Source organism: Molothrus aeneus, chromosome 8 (genome assembly GCF_037042795.1).
Source record: "Molothrus aeneus isolate 106 chromosome 8, BPBGC_Maene_1.0, whole genome shotgun sequence".
NCBI classification, from domain to species: Eukaryota; Metazoa; Chordata; class Aves; order Passeriformes; family Icteridae; genus Molothrus; species Molothrus aeneus.
Genome location: NC_089653.1, coordinates 32,521,506 through 32,539,012, shown reverse-complemented (window position 1 = coordinate 32,539,012; position 17,507 = coordinate 32,521,506). Strand labels below are relative to the sequence as shown.

The 17,507-nt window shown below is 47.0% G+C and overlaps 1 protein-coding gene across 1 annotated transcript; it reads right to left on the bottom strand.

Annotated features, from left to right (window-relative positions):
* Nucleotides 1-8,649: 8,649 nt before the first annotated feature.
* LOC136559783 (PHD finger protein 7-like) lies at nucleotides 8,650-10,269 on the bottom strand. Its single transcript, XM_066555173.1, is given in 6 exon segments — nucleotides 8,650-8,742; nucleotides 8,824-9,043; nucleotides 9,190-9,303; nucleotides 9,510-9,776; nucleotides 10,008-10,198; nucleotides 10,201-10,269. Coding segments are annotated over 6 exon segments (954 nt in total).
* Nucleotides 10,270-17,507: the final 7,238 nt, after the last annotated feature.

Sequence of the window (17,507 nt, the reverse complement as noted above, 5' to 3'; positions counted from 1 at the left end):
TCCTGTAGCTCATGCCCACCATTGTGGAGGATTTTATTTGTTGAAACTGTCTTGAAGCACAGCTTTGAAGCTGTTCCCCCTCGTTTATTTTATTTGTGTAATAAACAAGAATTGTATGTAAAGCTCTGTGACTTGCTTTACTCATTTGTACTCTCTGAGAATATTTCTCTGTCTGCTGATGATCAATTTGAGCTCAGATTTTACCCAACCCACTTTCTGGTTGCAGTTTTAAGAGGCTGACACTTTTCAGAAGTTGAGAATTTTTTCTTTTTCTCCAGCACACCATTGTTGAATCTCTGAGCTCTTAATTTGTTTTTTAGTTGCTTCATGAGTCCAATTTTTTTGCAAGCTTATGAAAATTCCCAAGACAAGTCATCCTAAATTGCCTTTATTTAATGATGGGGTAATTGAGTTTTCTCTTTTAACCTGAAAGCTCTTTGGCTCTCTTAAGTAATCAAGGTCCAGGGTGTGTGTCTGGAGCCAGAGCTAGAGCAGACAGAGGGTTTTGATGGTTTGGTTTATTACAGTTCAATGCCAGAGCAAGTACAAAATTACATGTATTTCTTCAGAAGTGAAGACATACAGGACATGTCTTCCAAGAAACTAAGCCTGTCACCAGCTAACCTCCACTTCAGAAACAATAAAAACCACGTTGGCAGATGTTTGTGAGCTAGGAGGTGGAGCTGGAGGGTCAAAGGGAATGTCAAAGCTCCTTTTTCTGTGCAAAGTGATAAAATGATAGGCTATCAGAAAGCTTTTGGAATGATGTGTCTGTTTTGGGGGTTTGCTTTATTATGGAAAGTGGTTTTTGTGCCTTCTGGCAATCCTAAACTGGGATTTGGCCAGTTGTCAGTGACACCGCCTGAACCTCTCAAACTCAAGTTCTGCTGCTTTCGTAACTAATGTGTTTGTAAAACCTGCCTGTGCTTTTGTTGTCTGGGATCTCAATTAGCCTTAGAAAATTTCTTCAGGGCTTTTATTCCCAAAAAAATGCAGACAACCAAAGTGCCTCTACCCGCTGAGTGCCAGAAATCAGTGCTCTGGGGTTTGTACTTGTTCCCCTGATTGCTCAAGTGGAGGTAGCTCAGCCAAAGGCTGGTGTTGAGCAAATTTTAACTTGAAGGAGGCAAAACTGAAAATAATTTACAAATTAGTGTAATACACACACTGGAATGTGCAGAGAAAACGTATGTTTCATGAAATGAGTTTGGGTTTTGCATCATAATTGTAGGCGGTGAAAAACTGAGAAATGCAATCTCAGAGAATTCCCTTTCTGAACCTTTCTACTGTATTTTTTTTTAAGTTTGCATTACGTAGAGATGCAAGTATGGAAATGGCATTACTTTTTTCTGCTGTAACTGAAATTTATTTTTAAAATGGCACTTGAAAGAGCACTGTATTGCCTATCCAGAGGGCTTAGTTTTCTTTAGCAAGAGCTGTACAGCAATAAAACTTTTTAAAGGCACAAATATGTATCTGCAAAATGTTGCTGTAAGAATTTGGCTGAAAAGGCCTAATCTGTCTCCATCATATCACTTGCACATATTTTTGAGAAGTAGCTTGTGATGTTTCTTTAAATCAGGTATATGAAATGCTTTTCTAAATGAATAGTGACCCTGCCTTCAGTGCTGGGCAAACACACGAGGTAATCCAAGCACCTCAGAGCCAAACCAGCATTCCTGAGGCACCCAGGGCAGCCCTTGGCTTCACTGGGGGCTTTGTTTGTGGAAATAATGCTCAATTGTGCTGGCACCTGTGCACTTTGGCAAGGGAAAAGCGTGTGGGTTTTGGCATGAAATTGTTAAATATATATACTGGCATAAAAAGAAAAAGTTACACTGTTTGTGGGTAAATGTAAACCAAGATATAAGGGAACCATGTGAAACACTGAGAGAGGCAAGAGCCACACAGTGAACAGGGGGAGATGGGAAAACATACAATGCAGGGTTTCTCTTTTTTTCCTCCTTCCTGTTGGCAATCTTAGGAATCATGCTTATGAACATTGTCCTTGACCCGGGTTCTTTTCAGCTACAAAACCCATGAACTTGTGTCATCAGGCAGTATTTTCTAAAGTTAAGTAATCTATTTTGGTAATTTTTAATAGGACCCAAGTGCCTGGTGGTCATGACCGGGTAAAGAGCTGCACATCTTGAACCTGTTAGAATTTCCCATGATGAAACAATCTCTGTTTTGTCTTCTAACAACAATGTTGGGAGGATGAGCTAAGTAGAAAAGCAGGCCTTACTTATTTCTTTGTTATTTTTAATTTTTTGTTTTGTTTTGTTTTGTCTGTAGCTGCTTCTTCAACTTTTCCACCCTTCCAGCAGCAGGTGGAGCCAGAAGCTTGGCTTTGAACTAAGAGCTTAAGCGTTTACTGCTGGGTGGAGAATTTTTGGAGTTTGTGAACTCCTGGGGGCTTGCTTTTGAGCTTTACTAACGCCAAGGTGTGACACAAGCTTCAGTCTCGGCTCTGGGTGCTCCCTCAGTGCATAACTTGTGCTGTGCACTCCTGTGGCTGATGTTGAGTGAAGGGGATTGTTAGAAGAGTTCCTGTACCTCCAGTGTGACAAACATCCAGCAATTCTGACTGATAAAGATGTGGGGACAGCTGAGAGAGGGGAAAAAAGAGGCTTTCCTTCTCACTTTACTGAAGTAGAGAAATGAGAAGGTGGAGATTTGAGACAAAATTTTAAGTAGACCTTTAAACTTGTGAACTGCTTTCCCTCGACGTCCCTGTCGTGTTTTCATCCTAAGTGGAAGGCTTAATCAGCTGGAGTTGCTGTGTTTTTGCAGTGAAAAGAAGTGTTTTGCAGAACATACCCTCAGCAGAAAAAGCAAGGGAAAAAACATTACCGGATTAAAATCCCCTTGTAGTACCCTGGTGGGAAGGTCATGAAGCTTCTGTGTTGAGGATCACTTGTAAGGGGACCTGAGGGTCACCAAATGCTTGAAAGTGGTAAGATTTCATGGAATCATTAAGGTTGCAAACGACCTCTAAGATCATCAAGTCCAACCTTTCTGCTTTGCCTGTCAAACACAGGGAGTTACAGCAGTCAGATTGCTCATGGCTCAAGGAAGAGCAGCTGACTTAGGCACAGGTTGGAGTGCTTCTTTGTTTTTAATTTCCAGGTGAAGTTGTTGAGCTTTGGATTTCATCCTTGAGGCAGCCCAGCGTGGTGAATGTACTGTGGTGCAGATAAGAGGTGACCATCAGAAATCCTCTTCAGCTGTTGTTGCCCTCAAAGCTTTCTGTCCCTCTGCTCGGGCTTGCTTGGAGAAATCCGAGCAGAGATGGTGCTGTCTGGAAAATCCCCAGGCTGTTATCGGCACTAGTCCAAACAAATACGGGTAGAAAGCAACTCCTACTCGTTCCTGTCTAAAATCCTAGTAATCTGCTGTGATTTAGGCTGCAGAGAAAGCCCCTCAAGAGTAGTGACCCTTGGCACAATGTGCCATCCAAACAAAGGCCTGGACCTTGGATGAACTCCCAGACCTTCTCCAGGTCTGACACATGGGAGACCTAATGCTCAAATTAATACAGTCATTTGGAGGAGCTGTGAAATGAGAAAGGGGAGTAATTATCCTCTAAACACTCAGTTCCCTGTCTGCCATAGGTATTTCCAGCAGGCACTGAGGCTGCCCTGCCTCAGACGAGCTGTGCTAGAGCCTAGTTTGGTGTAAGGAATAAAACCATGGCTCACATTGGCTGTCCTGGGAGGAATGACAGTGGTGTATATTCCATCTGGCTCTTGCTGGCAAGATGACCAATGCCTGGTCAGTGAAGTATTTGGCAGTTAGGGCTGTGCTGAAGGAGCTGACATGGATGTGGTGGAAGTTTTCAAATCATTTTCCTTCAGAAGTCATCCTAAGACCATCGAGGGAGAAGATGCCCAGGAGTGCTTCCCTACATGCATCGGTGTTGGGACAAGAGCATCTATATTCCAGTATTCCTTAGTAGTTTTTTATCTTTAACAGTCAGAAATCATTCAATACAAATTACTTGGTCTTTTGAAAGCATTTCTAAATAATGTGTTAGTAGAACAGAAACATTAATTTCTACCCTGATGGAGGCAGGAAAGCTGAAGAAATCACAAAGCCCATGAAAGCTTCAGTGATTATCCTGTGCTCCACACCTTCTGCCACCAGTGCTGCTGCAGCTCCTGCCTTCTCTGAGGATAAAAACTCCCCTTTTTGAATGATGAGGGTGAGTCCCACAGGGACTGGCCAGCTTTGTCACCACAGGTGTCAGCAGCAGCAACCATAGAGACTCAGGGAAAAAAAAAAAATCCACACTTATACATAGATTACAAACTTTGGTCAGGACTTAGATTTAGCAGAACATTCCTAGTTGTATTGCATTATAGATGCATAACTGTACATTCCTTTGTGTGTGTGTGTGTGTGTGGGAACTCTTGTTGGAGCAGGTGGTTTGAGAAGTATCCTTTATTTGTTTTTTGCAGGGACAGGAAGCTGTTGTGGTTCGAATTCATTTTATTGATTCCTTGTTAAGTTTGTTCTGCTGTACCCCCACGTCCTCCCTGAGTTGGTTTACCCCTGCGTTTTACCCTCCCTCAAAGCTATCCCTCATACCATTCCCCACCCCTTGTTCCAGCTCTTTCCCTGCCTGTCAAGGCAACCCAGCCCCTTTTGTTCCTGAACCTTCCCTGCCACTCTCACCTCGGGCCAATCCCTGTCTGCAACACCCCTTTGGAATTCCCCTACTCCTCAAAGTCCCACTGGCCCTTGTGAGCCATCCTCTCCACCCTCCTACCCCAATTGGCCCCAGACACTTGATGGAATCCCCTCACTCCTCCTCTGAGGGTTCCCTATTGGTTTGCTGTTTGTATCCACCCCCTGACTTGTAGCTGTATAAAACCTGTTGCACAAGGGAGAGGAGGGTTCTGCTTTCATTCTGCCCGTGTGAGCTGCGGTCAATCTGTTGTTGTGGATCTTCAAGACAGAGAAGCTCTACTTTTCTTCTCTTCCCGGTCTCCGTTGTGGCTTGTGTCTGGCATTGAAGAGCAAGCGGCTCTAAAGGTCGTGCCCCTGGTAAATCCCATACCGAAGCAGTTCCCCACTGTTGGCACAGCCTTGGAGCTCTGAGAGCCAGCCCAGGTTCTGGTGGGATGCATTAGGAAGCCACTGGAGAAGTGCTTGTTCTGTTCCTACTTGGGTTTTCAGATAAAAAAGCTCTAGAATAGTGAGTTCTGGCTGCTCAGTCTGGCCTAAGGAGCAGGGCAGTGTTTACCAGTCAGTAATGCTGGTATGCTCAGTTCCTCTGAGCAGTTTGTGTTTCTTAGCAGCTCTGGGGAGGGAAGGGAGTGGTGAGTCAGGTCACTCCTGGGGAACTGGTGCTCGAGGAGCTGCAGTGACCTGTAGACAGTCAACCAACTCCGTGCAGGACAGGATGCCCTTCCCCTGCTGCTGCACCCAGCACCTTTCCCTTGTGCAGAACAGGGATAAGCCACCTGTATTTCTTCTACCACCATATTTGATGGACTAGAAATTCTCGAGACATCAATGAGTGTCATAGGGAGGGGCTTGACAGCTGGCTTGCAAGCAAAGCTGAGTTAATAGAAAGTATTGATTTTTGAGTGTTATCTATAGCAAGGAAGAAGACAAGGCTGTCAGCATTGAAACAGAAAAGATGCATGAAAATTTTGAAAGCTAGACTACATGCATAAGTAGATGTGTATACATGCCTCATTAAATTTCTGTAAAGCTTTTTTCAATTATATTGATGCTAATTGTTTTGCATCTATGAATATAGTAAGTTATTGTGATGTAGTTAATGACTTAACATCACACTTAATATTATATGAGCTGGAGAACATGGAGAATAAAAAACTTTTTTCTTCTTAAACCCTGATCACATGTATATGTCCTGTCCAACCTAACAGTAAGAGTGCCGCTTCCTCTGGAGGTGCCCTGTGCCTGGCATGACAGGACCCTGATTCCTCCTCTGGCCTCTAAGCAATGCCATCCTGGAGTAAGCGCTGAGTAAGGGATGCCCCATGCACATAAAGGGTTGCAAACTTCTACATAGCAGAGTATTGTAAAGGAAAAGTCAGAGAGGACAGGGAAAATCAGGGTGTTTGTGCCTTTGCATGAGGCTGGCTTTTTCTAGAGGAGGCTCTGCGTGTGCATGGACTAGAGTAGTGTAACTGGGACATACTGTATTGTCTGGACTGCAGTAAATGCCGGGCAGTTGCTGTACAAACACAGCCGTGGCCTTGCTGATACAGTCCTTGATTTCTCCTTCTCATCTACAAAAATCGTTCCTTCATATCAAGGCTGAAGGCAGTGTGAAAAAGGGACTGGCATTTGCATCCAGTGCAGTCTCAGCTTAAGAGCTCGGGTTTGAGCTCCCAGCTCTGAAGTTAGCCTTGGAAAGCACAAAAATGAAAACAAGATTGAAGCCAAGTGGGGTTGGGTGTTCCTGTGCAGGCGTTGGGTTAAGAGCAGACCCTACCTACATCACTACAGACATCAGGTGACAACAGAGCGGCCTCTCCAAGCACAGCTGCTTCTTGCTAGTGAAGGAGCTGCTGAAAGAAAGTAATTTTGGACAACCATGCTCTTTGTGGCCCTGTGGAGATGAACTAGGGTCATGTAACAGGGCTGAGGACTGGTACCACTGTTCATGTCCGCAGGTGTGAGGTACAGCTTGTCATGAGGCAACGTGGATGCACTTCATCCTTGACAGGGAGAGCCCCTTGTGCTTTCAGGCTCCTCATGGGGAGTGGGAGGCCAGGGAACGAACGCAGGGTGCTCAGACCTGGATGGTGGTGGCTTTTTCTGAGCTGAAAGTGACCTCTTTGCAATTGACACAACATGGGTTTGAGAAGGAACATTTTGGTTTAATCTAGTCTCTGTCCATGCTGTTCTTCAGCAGACTGGTGGGTGGTCACATGCTCAATCAAGAGCAAGAAAATTAAAATGAAGAAAAACCAGTTTGCTGGGGAAGGTGAAACAGGAAAGCCTTATAAATGTGATTGCCTGGCAAGAGATTTTGAGAATATGGAAACTATAAGCGAGATTGAAATGAAAGCAAGCTTTGAGATACCTTATGTTACTGAACAACTGGAGAACAATGGTATGGCTGTGCTGGCAGTGTGGGTGCAGGAGCTGTGAGGGAGCCCCCACCCCTGTGTGGGTTCTGCCCCTGTGTGTGAGAGGTTGCTGGCAACCGTGGGCTCCTCCCTTGTGTGTTCACTGGGGTGGAAAGGGCTTGGAGACAAACGCAGGGGCTCCGAGGTGGACACCCTTACCTGTAGGTCCCGAAGTACTGGGTGACACACTGGCTGTCTGGGGCACAGGGCAGGTGGAAGGTTGTCACCATGGTATTTTCTGAAAAATCTCTTTGCCAGGATTTCTTCTCCTGGGAAGATGAGAAGCCTTAACTTCTCTGTGTTCTGCTGCTCTGCACAATGTGATTTGGAGAATGGTTTACCCAGCATGTGAATTGTTTTTAATTTATGACTAGTCCCAGTCCAGCTATGTCAGACTCTCTGGTTAGTCACGGGTTTTTCTTACTCGCTCTTTTGCTAGCCTCCTGATGTTTCCCTAATCTTTCTCTAGCATGGTTCTAGTATGTAATTTCTTTTAATATAAAAAGTGGCTGTGGTGCTGCTGGTCCCTGGGACATGGCGGGTGCTGGGGGCTAGCCAGGGCTTGCTGGCAAGGCAGAGGCTGAGGGTGCATCTGGGCTCAGGGGTGTGAACATGGCTCAGGAGCTGAGCACTGCCCTGCAGGGCCACTGACAGCAGCTTCTCAGGGAGAGCAAAGCCTGAACAGCATGGCCATGGTGCTAGGTGGGCGGCCAGGAAGGGAAGATGCACACTGGAAATGTGCTGCCAAGCCTGGGGATGTAGATCCGTGCTCATTGCACTAAGAGAAGCTTGGAAGAAGTCTGAAGAAAATGATGGAGAAGACATGTAGGTTCTAGTGTAAAAAACCTTTATTTCTTGTCTATTCATCTCTATCTATCTATCTATCTATCTATCTATCTATCTATCTATCTATCTATCTATCTATGTATTTATGTCTATATCTACCTCTATCTATTTCTGTATCTGTTTCTGTGTGTTTGATGGGTAAGGGAGATGGGGGCTTAGGGTGGGCTGCCAGTTTGTCCTGCTGTGTTTTTGTGGGCGGCTGTAGGGCTTTTTTGCCCGCCGTTGTTGCTGCCAGATGTGTCTCGTACGAATCGGGCCCGGCTGGGAGCGGTTGTCCATGGAGGATCCGTGGAAGATCCATGGAGGCCTGTATGGAGGTCGCGGCCGTGCTGCTGGACTGTTGGCAGCCAAAGTGCCCTCAGAGAGCCCCGGCACTGCCTGTGTGGAAGTGCTGGGGCTGCTTTCATCAGCCCTGTGGGCTGGGCCGGTGTCAATCCTGCGTCGTTTTGTGGGTGGGCCGTACAATATCACCGAGTCACTGTCTTTCTTTGGGTAGCCACGTTTGCGGGTCTGCCGAGGGCAAGAGGAAGAGCTGCCGGTCTTGGCAGGACCCTTGCCTTGGGAGAGCTGTGGTGCTGCCTGGCTGGGAGTGCTGGGTTTGCAGGTGTCAGCACTGGGGGCTGGCCCATCCTGGAGGATCCTGCAGCGTTCTGCAGGAGGGCTGTATGTTGTCCCTGACTGGATCTCTTCCTCAGCGTCGCGCTGCTTTAAGGCCCGCCGAGGGCTGGTGGAGCAGCTGCTCTTGAGGAGCACCGTGCCCTGGCACGGTGTCAGCAGTTCCGTGCTAGGGCCCAAAAGCTCTGATTTGCCAGTGGAACCTGCAAAGAGGGGCAGCAGCAGGGTTGTCAGGAGAGCCCCAGGCCACTGTGGTATCCAGCGTCCTCCTGGAGCCAAGCCATGTGGCAAAGGCCCTGCTGCCAGGCCCATTGCGGTCCCTGTCTGTGCTGTATGGCACCAAATGCCTACCAGTGTCTGTGGCAGCACAGGTGCTGCACTCCCAGGAGCAGGTGGTGTTCCCCAAAGAGGAGCAGAGTTGGTGGATGCCCTCAGCAGCACAGGAGCTGCAGAGCCACAGTTGCCAAGGTCTGGAGGAGCAAGGAGGTTGTGAGGACAAAGTGTCAGAGCAGGGGAATGGCTGGCAGAGAGAGCCCTTGTGTGTAATGCTACATCGCTGAGGCTGTGGGGAGACAGATGCCCTTCAGATGCCTGCATTGCTGCTTTGGCAGCTTACCCGTGTGCCTCCGTGTGCTCCCTGCCTCCTGGACAAAGGCACGTTGCGGCATCGCAGCGGCCGTGCCTCTGATCGGAGGGTGCGGCCTCTGGGTCACTCTGCCATGATGGGGGTCTGCCAGAGAAGGAAGGGAAAGAGCTGAGGCCACATCAGGCAGATCGCGACAGTCACTGCTCTTTTGCCTGTCCCATTTCCAGCAACTCGTTGGAGCTGAGGGCAAGAGGGACAGGCCAGAAGGCGGCCAGGCCTGGCGGGGCAGTCCCTAGGCTGGCAGCGTGCCTGTGCCTGCTGCCTTGTGAGCTGGGAGGAGAAAAGCCAACCTCTTAGAGAGTCGTATCCCCATGGTGAGCATTTCCATCATGAACGGCTCTTGGTTCAGGCAGCACGGGCATCGGAAGTCAATGCCAGCATGCAGAGCCAATCTCTGGATGCAGTGCCGGTGGAAGCGGGCGTCTTGGCACGCTGGGCACCCCATGGTTTTGTAGGAGATGTTGTCTCCCACAGTGTCCAGGCAGATGCTGCAGGTGTTGTCCTGGCTTGGACGTGGCCGCGGTGCCTGCTCAGGGCGGTGCTCCCAGCAGAAGGACCTGTGAGGAGGATGGAGGGAGATGGGTGAGGGAGGGCTGAAGTGCAGAGTCCTTGGGCTGTGCTGGCAGTGTGGGTGCAGGAGCTGTGAGAGAGCCCCAAGCCCTGTGTGGGTTCTGCCCCAGTGTGTGAGAGGTTGCTGGCAACGGTGGGCTCCTCCCTTGCATGCTTTTTGGGGTGGAAAGGGCTTGGAGATGAAGGCAGGGGCTCTGAGGTGAGGGTGGGCAGCCCACCTGTAGGCCCCGAAGTACTGGGTGACACACTGGCCGTCTGGGGCACAGGGCAGGTGGAAGGTGCGGTCACAGCCCGTCTGGCAGCAGGTGATGGTGGCCCCCATCTTGCAGCAGATGAAGCAGCTCTGGAAAGAGCACAGCAGAGCCATGAGTGTCAGGACTGGAGCTTTGTGTGGTGTGTGTGCATCTGCAGGCAGGGAGCGGGATGTGGGCAGAGGCAGCTCAGAGCCCCCAGAGGCACCTGCACACGAGGCCCCTGCATGTGCCGGGGCTGGGGCTTCTTTGGTGGGGAGCAGGAGGAGCTGCCCAAGGCTCTCGTGGTGCAGAGCTGCCTACTCCTGCTGCCAGGTGGTCCTCACCTTCTGGGCTGCTTCTCTGATGATGCGCCTGGTGTCCCCAACGAGAAAGTGTCCAGTGTCCTCTTGTGGGTAAAGCCCAGTGGCGAGGATCTGCAAGGCATGGAAGGCCGGGAGCTTGTTAGGTCAGGAAGGCAGGGCCCTTGTGGGCAGAAAGCGGGAGGGAGCCCCAAGAGAATTCACCTGGCAGTAGGTGTGGACACAGAGCTTGAACTTCAGTCTCTTGTCCCCACAGATGTCGGTGTCCTGGGTCTGGTGGCACAGCATGCATGCTGCAGGGACAGAGCAAGCGCCCCGGGCATGAGCACGTCTGTGGGGCTGGGCAAGTGTCCGTGCAGGATCAGCCCCAGGGCCCTGCTGGCTCTGTGCCGTGCTGGCTGAAGGGCAGAGCAGGTCAGGCGTGGCTGCCCCAGCAGGTGCCCAGAGCCCAGGCCGGTTGAGGAGCTCGTGCCTCAGCCTGGCATGGTTCTTGGCTCCTCACTGACTAACCCAGAACCCCTTGTGCCAGTGCCAGGGAGCTGTGAGGAGGGAAGCTTCTGCTGTCACCTTTCTCCTTGGGAATAGTTTCTGGTCGTGCCCTTTTGCAGCCAGAAGAGGTTGATGGCGAGTGGCCGGAGCGTCTCTTGCGCTGCCCTGCTGGCATTTCTCCTCCTGAGGCTTGTCCTCCAAGCCTGAGTGAAGAGACAGATGCGTGTGAGCTGTGTCAGAGGCAGCAGAAGCCTCTGACTCACCCTGATGCCTGAGCAGCCTTGGGTGAGCTGCTTCTCCACAATCTGTCTTTGACTCTGAGGGTGGTGTTGATGTGCAGCCGCCTTTGGTGGCTTAGGCCAGGGTGATGATGTCACTGGGGCCACTGTGACATGGCCAGCACTGATGTGTGTGGTGATAGGCGATGGTGATGCCATGCCCATCCCAGATGGTGACGTTGCAGTAGTGGCTTCTTTGGAGGGGATGGAATGAACTTCTGCTTGGACTGAATTTTGTATTTGTGACCAAATGAATGTGGGTGGCACTGGGCTGTGTGAGCCCCAGCAGCAGGGAGCAGGCTGGGGGCAGCAGCTGCTGGCAGGGGACACAGATGGGCCAGCAGATGCCCCAGATCCCAGGGAGAGCCCACAGCTGACACCAAGTCTGCTGGGCTGCACAACTGCAACTCGGTGCTGCTGCTCTTGGAGCGGCAACTCCTGGGGCAGCTGGTTGTGAGCCAGTGTGGCCTTTTCATGTGCTATAGGATTTGTTGTGATTTGTTTTGCCGATTAAAACCTCTCATCCCACAAGTGTTTGTCCTGTCATCTCCTGTGTCAACTCTGATATCCTAAAGCAAGTTGCAGACCAGGATGTGTTCAATGTCCTTATCAGCATTCTCAGCTCCCATGAGATAAAAACCTGCCCAGTGCTGGTGTCTGAAAAACCTCAGAAGAGTTTTCATACTCTTGGAGGTCAACTGTTGCCCTCATTGTTGGGTACTCTGGCTTTGGTGCGATTTTGTCTGGTGGACACGTATGTGTGGAGCTTGGTATCATTGTCCCAGCAGTCCCAGGAGACCTGAAGGCAGTGGCTTTGTTCCCTCTTTGGGCAGCTGGGCTGTGCAGGGGGAGCTGCATCTGTGTGCCCAGCTGGCACCCATATCCTGGCCAGAGCTTGTGTGAGAAGAGAGGTTTATTGGCATGAAGGGGTAATGCCACCATAGACACGTGATGGGAGAGACATGCACAGAAACCCCTCCACCAGCTTCTTTTTGTCATTCTTCACCCCACTGCTCTTTGATGTGGAGCTAGAGAAAAGCAAACCTTCGGTTTCTTTCATGTTGGTTTTCTTAGTACCACTTAAATACTTTAGTCCAGCATCTAGTATGCTTTAAATAAAATCTATCAACAATAAACAAGCACAACTATCTTACAGTCTAAGAAATCATAGTAAAACAATTCATATTACATATACTAAATACTAACTCAAATCTCTATAATTTCTGATCTATTTTAAGCAAATAATAAAATCTAATAACACCCATAAACACTCTCACAAAAATTTTAAAACTCACACTGTATTTACAAAGTAAATTCATAATTACTATTAGAAATCATAAAAGAAAAATAACAATCATCCATCCCTTCATCAGACAAAAACTCTTCACATATGGGAAGAAAACCTACTGTGCCCAGTACTTGCATAGAAAGGGGGATAAGCTTTCTTCCTTTGCTACATAATCTGATTTTGCCCTGAAATCCTGAATTTCTGACCTGTTTACTGCTGCTGAGCTATTCACTGGTCTGCTGAAAGTGGGACCTTTCCCATGCAGTGGTGTGATTTATATGCCCCCTTGCAGTCATGCCTTTCTAACTCTGGCAGAACAGAGCCAGATTTGGATGTGACCAGGTTTTTTCTTGCACAGATTAATAAAAAACGGTTCTGAGTCTGTCTGACACAGTTTCATGGCTAGAAAAATAGAAATGGTGAAGGTTGAGGGGTTGTCGGCAGGAATTTTAAAATTTGCTTTTCACAGACGATGTTATGGGCATGATTAAATAGTTTAGTCATAGGTAATAGCAATGGGAACAGTGATCCTTCATGTTATATCCAATTACATCATTCCTCCCAATGACATTCTGTGCAATTCCCAATGTTTTTCTTTAGGAAATACAGAGCATAAATAAAACATTTTGATGTGTAGCAAATGGCAACAGCAAATTTTGTAAGATGTAAGAAAGAATGTTTTTTGGAAGAGATTTTGGAGTGAATGTTTTTCTGTTCATCTGTATTTATTCTTTCTCCAGGACAACTGGCCTTTCCCAGGATGTTTTTCCTTCCCCGACTCTTTCTGTGCCTCATCCATTACATTCTCTAAACCTCACTTAAAAGAAGATTTCATTCATTACAACTTCATCACCTTTAATTTCTAAAAGGTCTCATTATACCCTTAATTTCTAAAAGGTCTCATTATACCCTTAAATACCTTGGCAGAGGTACCTCAGACATTCCTGAGGGTATCTGGGAATAGTTTGGGGTGTGTTTTTCGTGTCTGGGTAGCATCTAGGGACTGCTTTTACAGATGAATTAATGGCAGGTTTTTGTCTGGGCACAGCAGGGATGGTGCAGTTCTGCTTGGGAGATCCCAAAATGCTGAGTGAACATGGCTGGCATTGAATTTCCTACCTTCAGACCCAGCAGTGCCAGCTTTTCTCAAGGGCAAAAGGAACGTGTTTCTGTATGTTTCATTTCTGCTCTTCCAAATTTATGAAAGACATGAGGTGAAAGAATATCCCAGGCTTTTTTGTTATCTTAGGGAGTTGTTCTGTTTGAAGCCACCTGAAAGACATGCCATTAAGCAGTGAACTGTTGGACATGGTTTTTCTGAGCCAGGCAGAGGACATCTGAAGCAGTCCATCTCACATTCCATTGCCTGGCACACTCCCCAGATCAAACTTCCCCTCTTTTAAACAAAAATTGCTCCAAATATGATTAGAATTACTTGCCCTTATTTGGAAAGTTTACCCCAACATAAAGCTTAAAGGCTTTGAAACAAACCTTTTTCTTCAGTGTAGGAAAAATGTGCCCTTTATTATAGATGTACAAAACCCAGCAGATTTTTTTTTTTCCTGAGCTGGAGGTGTGTATAAATCACAGGGTTGGGATAGGATGGCAGGGAGGGGATTATGGTTTCTTGGGTCTCTATAGGGAAATCTGCTTTTTTTCCCATCGTCTGCTCATCCCAGCTGGTTTCTATCACCTCCAGTGGTTTGCAAGGATTATTTATTTCTGCTACTTGTAAACCATTTTTCCTTCATGCAAATCTTCCCTCAAAATGACCTTTTCTCTTTTCTTTGTATACAGATTACTCAGCCCAGCATCCTCTCAGGCCTAGGATGCACTGTGACTGAGCCCTCTGTTATCATTTCCCAGATCTCATGTGTCTTCATTTCCTTTCCTGGGGGGAGCCTTACGATAAAAATTCATTATCTAGAGTGGGGTGTTGTAAATGTGTTTTAAGAAATGAGATTAACAGTGAAACTCAGTGCTACCTGGTGCTAAACATGCCCTTCCTGGATCTCACTGAATCCTTGAGTGCTTTGTGTGCTGCAGCTGCCTTGCCCAAATTCTCTCTGCATCCTGCTTCCCAAAGAGACAATCTGGGCTATCCCAGCAGCCCCAGTCCCAGTAACCAGCTGTACCCCACCCTACCCTCAGCCACACTCACATAACTCAGTAATGGCATACATTTATAACATTCCTGCTCAATGCCTGGGCTTGCAGGTTCTGACTCAACACAGCAACTCCTTTCTCACCAGCTGCCTGGGAGTAGTTGGTATTTTCAGACCTACAGGGCAAAAAAGAGATTGATGTGCTCCTGTCAGCCTTGCCCTTGCTGAAGATGGGCTGCAAATGCTGCTGAGGCAATGTGAGTCAATCTGAAGATAATAAGTCCATGATAAATTAATTGCAATTTAAAGTTTGTTGGTTTTCCTTTATGAATCCCAAAGAAAGCAAGAGGCACTGTATATAACACAGGTGGTATATTGCCAGGTGAGGTAACAGAATAAACAAAGTTTGGAAGGACTCAGATCTGGGTGAAGGAAAAAGAAAACCTCTCTCTTGGAGCTGAGGGGTACCGAGAGGGCCATTCAAAAGTGATGATTTTTTCATTGTCTATATTGTTGTCTCTGGGGACATGAGCTTCTCCTCAGGGATTTTGGGGGGAAACCATGCTGAGTTTTGTTTCTTTGGGGGAAGAGTTTTCAGTTAATTTTGAGATTTTTGGTTAATGTATTAATGAGTGTGGTGGGATTAGTGTTGGTTAATTTCTAGTGTATTTACTTTTTGTGAGGTAGGATTAGGAGAAAGGTAAAGTAGGTTTAAAACTTTAAGGGTTTAAAGAAAATTTTATAAACAGTAACTAAGAGTAATCAAAATTAGAACAAAACTTTTAGAACACTTTGCTTTATAACTTTTTTCTTACTGATAATGTAAAGAAACAAAACTTAAAAGTTTAGTTAGTAAACTACTTTTAGAATTTATTTTTTTTAGTTAGGGAGAGGAGTTCTTTTTGTTACTGGTATGGAGACTTTTCTATAAGAAAAAAAAAACAGTTCTTCTGTTATTTCAGTTAATAATAAATGCACTTTTACCCTCACCCCCAGATTATCACCCATTCTGTGCATTATCTGAGTGCTCTGATGCTGTAGTGTCTTGGAGTCCAGTCTGTTTGGCTTCTTCTAAAATGTGCCCAAAGCACCCAAACAACACCCCCACATGTCAGTGCCTGTGTGTGGGCAGAGCTGGGCCATGTCTCCCTGGGATCACCTCCTGCCTGAGGAAGAGGAGAGGCTTCTCACACCCAGCAGGCTCTCTCTGCACATGGCCCTGCCAGGAGTCAGCTTTCCCTCAGAGCCACAATTCCTGCTGAGCCTGGGAGCCAGCAGAAGCTCAGATAAACGTGATTAAGGCGCTCTTAATTCAGGGGCAGGTTCTCTCTCCCTATAACCTCAGAGCAGAGGTGAATGTTGCACTGATACTGCACATCCCATGGCTTCTGTCCTCCCTTAAAACACCTGACTGGTGAGACACCTCACAAAAAGTAACCTTTCATTTTCCAGTAGGCATTTTCAACCAGACTAGAAATTTAATTTATTACATTCATGAACTCTTGAATAGGATTCTTGAATAGGACTCTTGAATCCCACCCTGTGCCTGAGAGCAATGTCCAAACCCTCCTGGAGCAGTGGCAGCCTTGGGGCCGTGACCATTCCCTGGGGAGCCTGTTTTTGGAATACAGGACATATTTTACAATGCTGGAGGTCTGTTCAGAACCAGGATATGAAATTGGTATCCCCAGATAAGAAGCAGAAAACAGGAGGCCACATGAGGGGTGAAAATGCTCCTTCAATGAGGCTTTGCCTTCTGTGAGTAAAGAAGAGAGCTGATGGTGCATTTGATAAAAATCCTCATTGGCTCCTTTTTCATTCCTGACCTCAACAAGCAGTAGGAACATAGAATGTTGCAGCCTCCCAGAAACTGGAACCCCACAAGTTTTTTAGCTGGCACTTTCCTCTTGAAAGGTTCAGCTTATGATGTCAAGTTGGATGTGAACAGCAACCCAGGTTTTATGAGGATGTGTCAGGTTGAAGGCAGTGGAGTTGCACTGTGCACCTGTTGGTGAGGCAGGAGCAGGCATGTATAAACAGGGATATTATCGGGAGCAGCAAAGCTGGCTGGAGAAACACATCCAAGCTTGCAAGCGCTGAGTTTTAGTACTGGAAACCATAAATTTTACTGCTACATTTTGTTTTAAATTTTGTTTTCACGAGGAAACAAAAGTGCACCCAATGACCACCCCATCTAGTCCCAGGGTGACAAAATTCTAAAATATTAGTCTCTTGAATTCTTTTAGGAATTTCTCTGCAAATGTTCATGCCTTCCCTCTCAGCCTGCCCCTAAGGGGGAGGGGAGTGCTGCTGCCCTTTTACAATTAGGTTGTTAGAGGTACAGAGGAGCTGAACTGTTTCTTGTCACACATAAAGTCTGCTCCAGAGCATGGAGACTTGGCTTTGATTTGCAAGGCCCAGCCCTCTGCACTAACCAGGGCACAGTATTTCCTTGTTCTTCTGCCTTCTGAAAGGGCCACTGAGGGTTTGGCTAAGAGCCCTTTTTAATAAATGGGGGCAAAAAGAGGAAAGAGAATGAACACTTTGGCTTATCAAGTGTTGTTTGCTGAAACTGAGCACTGGATTGTGGCTCCTAGATCAGAGGTTGGCTCTGTTGTGTGTTTGTATGTTGTCTAACACAGTGGATAATTAGTCCCAGTTGGGATACTTTGGATGCACAAATTATGCAAATGTATTTACTACAAATAATAAAAACACTTTAAAAAATGGGCAAACTCTCTCCTGCTGTCTAAAATGGTTTTTCATTTGAGTCTCAGCATTTACAGTTAAAATTCAAATAATTCATTCCATAAAGCAGCCTTTGCCTTCAGGTTTCCTAATCATCTCCTCTGGGAAAGTAATAAAATACATTTTTCCAATTATTTCCATTACAGTTCTTCTAGATAAAAGAGGGCTTATTCCCAGTCTTGATCTATCAGTTGTTGCTTAATCCCTTCAAAACCCACTCTCATTCTGCTCAGGGCTGGCACAGCTGTGTAATCAGT